At 68.6% G+C, this 599-nt stretch overlaps 1 protein-coding gene across 1 annotated transcript in view; it reads right to left on the bottom strand.

Moving 5' to 3' along the window:
* The window catches only part of IQCE (IQ motif containing E), a gene marked incomplete at its 5' end in the record, with an annotated part of 26,311 nt that overhangs the window by 2,030 nt on the left and 23,682 nt on the right, over window positions 1-599 (bottom strand). The window contains 1 exon segment of the mRNA XM_014530979.1: window positions 186-352. Coding sequence (XP_014386465.1) covers window positions 186-352 — 167 coding nt within the window.

Genomic DNA, 599 nt, shown 5'->3' with positions numbered 1-599 from the left:
TGGACACTGGGCACAGGGCAGGGGCGACCACCGGCCCCACGGGGAGGGGGAGGCGCTCGGGCCTCACACAAACCAGCCACACGAGAAGCCGGAGGTGCCGAGGGAGAGCAGGTCCTGTTCTTTCCCTAAAGGTAAGTGACTTCCCAGTGTCGGGGCCTGTCCTCCAGCGGCTCTGTCCTGCTAACCTAGCTTTCCGCGGACAGAGTGTCCCCGTGTGCGGCGCGCCCGCAGGGACCCAGGGCGGGGGGCAGGGAGGGGCTTCTCTTCGCCGGCAGAGCTGGAGCCATGATGACTTCGTCCGAGTCGTCCGAGGAGACGTCTTCCCAGGGCGCAGATGAGGGAGGGGGCTCGGCTGAAAGGAACCAGAGGGGGAGGGAGGGGTCACCCCACTGCCCTCTCCTGGCAGGACGCCCAGGGTCACTGCCAGAGCGGTCGGGACGGACGGACCTCGGACCCGCGTCACACCACCACGGCCTCTCCCGTCACCGCCTAGTCCCCCCAGCCTCTCAGCTCAGCTCCCAACACAGGCCTTTCGACACGCAAATGCCGGGAGAGGCAGCCTTGCCAGCACCGGCACCGGGAGGGAGAGGGTGGGCGGG

The sequence above is a fragment of the Myotis brandtii genome, unplaced genomic scaffold (assembly GCF_000412655.1).
Source record: "Myotis brandtii unplaced genomic scaffold, ASM41265v1 scaffold786, whole genome shotgun sequence".
NCBI lineage: Eukaryota > Metazoa > Chordata > Mammalia > Chiroptera > Vespertilionidae > Myotis > Myotis brandtii.
Note: the sequence above shows the minus strand (reverse complement) of the source record. Positions and strands in the feature narration are given on the sequence as shown.